This window comes from Daucus carota, chromosome 3, assembly GCF_001625215.2.
Source record: "Daucus carota subsp. sativus chromosome 3, DH1 v3.0, whole genome shotgun sequence".
NCBI lineage: Eukaryota > Viridiplantae > Streptophyta > Magnoliopsida > Apiales > Apiaceae > Daucus > Daucus carota.
The window spans coordinates 18893093-18894714 of NC_030383.2; the positions used below are offsets into that span (position 1 = coordinate 18893093).

At 42.4% G+C, this 1622-nt stretch overlaps 1 protein-coding gene across 1 annotated transcript; it reads right to left on the minus strand.

The window, feature by feature from the left end:
• Positions 1 to 629: 629 nt before the first annotated feature.
• On the minus strand, positions 630 to 1217 carry LOC108194995 (uncharacterized). The gene has a single exon (XM_017361930.2). It carries the CDS (start codon positions 1215 to 1217, stop codon positions 630 to 632), a length of 588 nt encoding a protein of 195 aa, XP_017217419.2.
• Positions 1218 to 1622: the final 405 nt, after the last annotated feature.

Genomic DNA, 1622 nt, shown 5'->3' on the forward strand with positions numbered 1-1622 from the left:
TCTGGTTATTATTGTTATCATTGATGCTGTTGGTGCCTTCAGGATCACTGTTGGCACGAGTATGTCTTGTTGGAGGCATTCTGTAAAGAAGAAACAATTCACTTAGTCGTTTTAAATCAAATTCTCATTTTATAAAAGGTTTTTAAGAAAACAGAATTATACATTTTTGAAAACATTTTTGAGATTGTTTAACTAAATAAATTGCATGCTTCTTTACAGAATGTAAAGTAATAAAAGAAAGGGTGCAGTATTATCACAAGAGTTTATGATCGGTACTGAAAGTAAAGTAAAGTAAAGCAAGTGCGATAAAGTAAAGGACAAGACTGAAAAGTAAAAGATGCTGATATATATAAGTCAGTGCTGGAGATACAAGCGTCAAGCGCTTCGTCAAAAGTAAAGTACAACAACAGCAACAACAAGGCTATCATCTAGTCAGCTCGGCTAGTCTATATATACATGTCAAAATCTGCTGACAACCACAACAACATACATATCATCTAGTCAGCTCCGCTAGTCTATATATACATGACAAAATCTGCTGACCTGATACATACTACTCACTACACACTGCATCATACACACTACTCACCACCATACTGACCATCTCCAACACATGATATACTCCAGACCTATGGGAAGTCTGGTCCTCCAATAACCTCTAGCTGCTCCAAGACCCAACGAGCCCAATCTATAATATCCCCAGGGGTACCAAGTGGTGCAGTGATCCCACATAATCTCTCTACTGCCTCTGTCCTGAAAGCACGTATCTCCTCTCTCAACTGTCGCTCTCCCCTGTTAGGATCGAGATCCCTCATCGCATGTGTCAGCTCTCCAATCTGGCCCAACAGCTCCTCTCTCTCCATCAGAAGTGCCTGGTAATAGTGATAGGGTACCGAAAGAGGGGAACACGGATAAGAGGGTCCGACACCTGAGAATCCAGAAGACTCATGCTCTGGTGGGGGTCCACGGATAGGAGGTCGTATAAGGGGAGCAGGTGGGGACATCACAGGAGCGGGCGGGGGTATAGCCCTAAGTGGTATAGGTGCAATAGGGGTCTGTCCACTACGAGGGTATCCAGGTGGACGTGAAGGTCCAGCTACAGGTGGGGGTGTAAGTGCCCTGGGTGAAGATACCGGTACAACTCCAGGACGGAGTGGAAGTCCTTCAACTGTCGACTCTGAATGATCAGAATGAACTGGGGTACTGGGGCCTGACATGTCTGATAGTCTGAGAATCAACATAAACAAACACGTATAAGAATCTTTATCCACTACTAAAATCAACCCTAAATCTATTACGAATTATCCTCAACCTCTCAACGTTCTATCTACCTATCACTCTTTTCTAGTCCTACTCTTCTACCCAACCTAACAATCTAGGCTTGTTTCATTGACTTAAAACCTGTCGCTCTGATACCAACCTGTGGCGCCCTCCAAACCCGGGTCAGAAGTTTGGGGTCCACACCATAACATAAACCTGTAATTACTATAATATAAACAGTGACCCTTAATTGTCCATGGATCGCAACAGGTTAAAGTATAAAACAAGCCACAACATCACTTTAATTATTACAAACCCAAATCCCAAAATATAAACTTAATTCTTACAAGCTTACACATCAT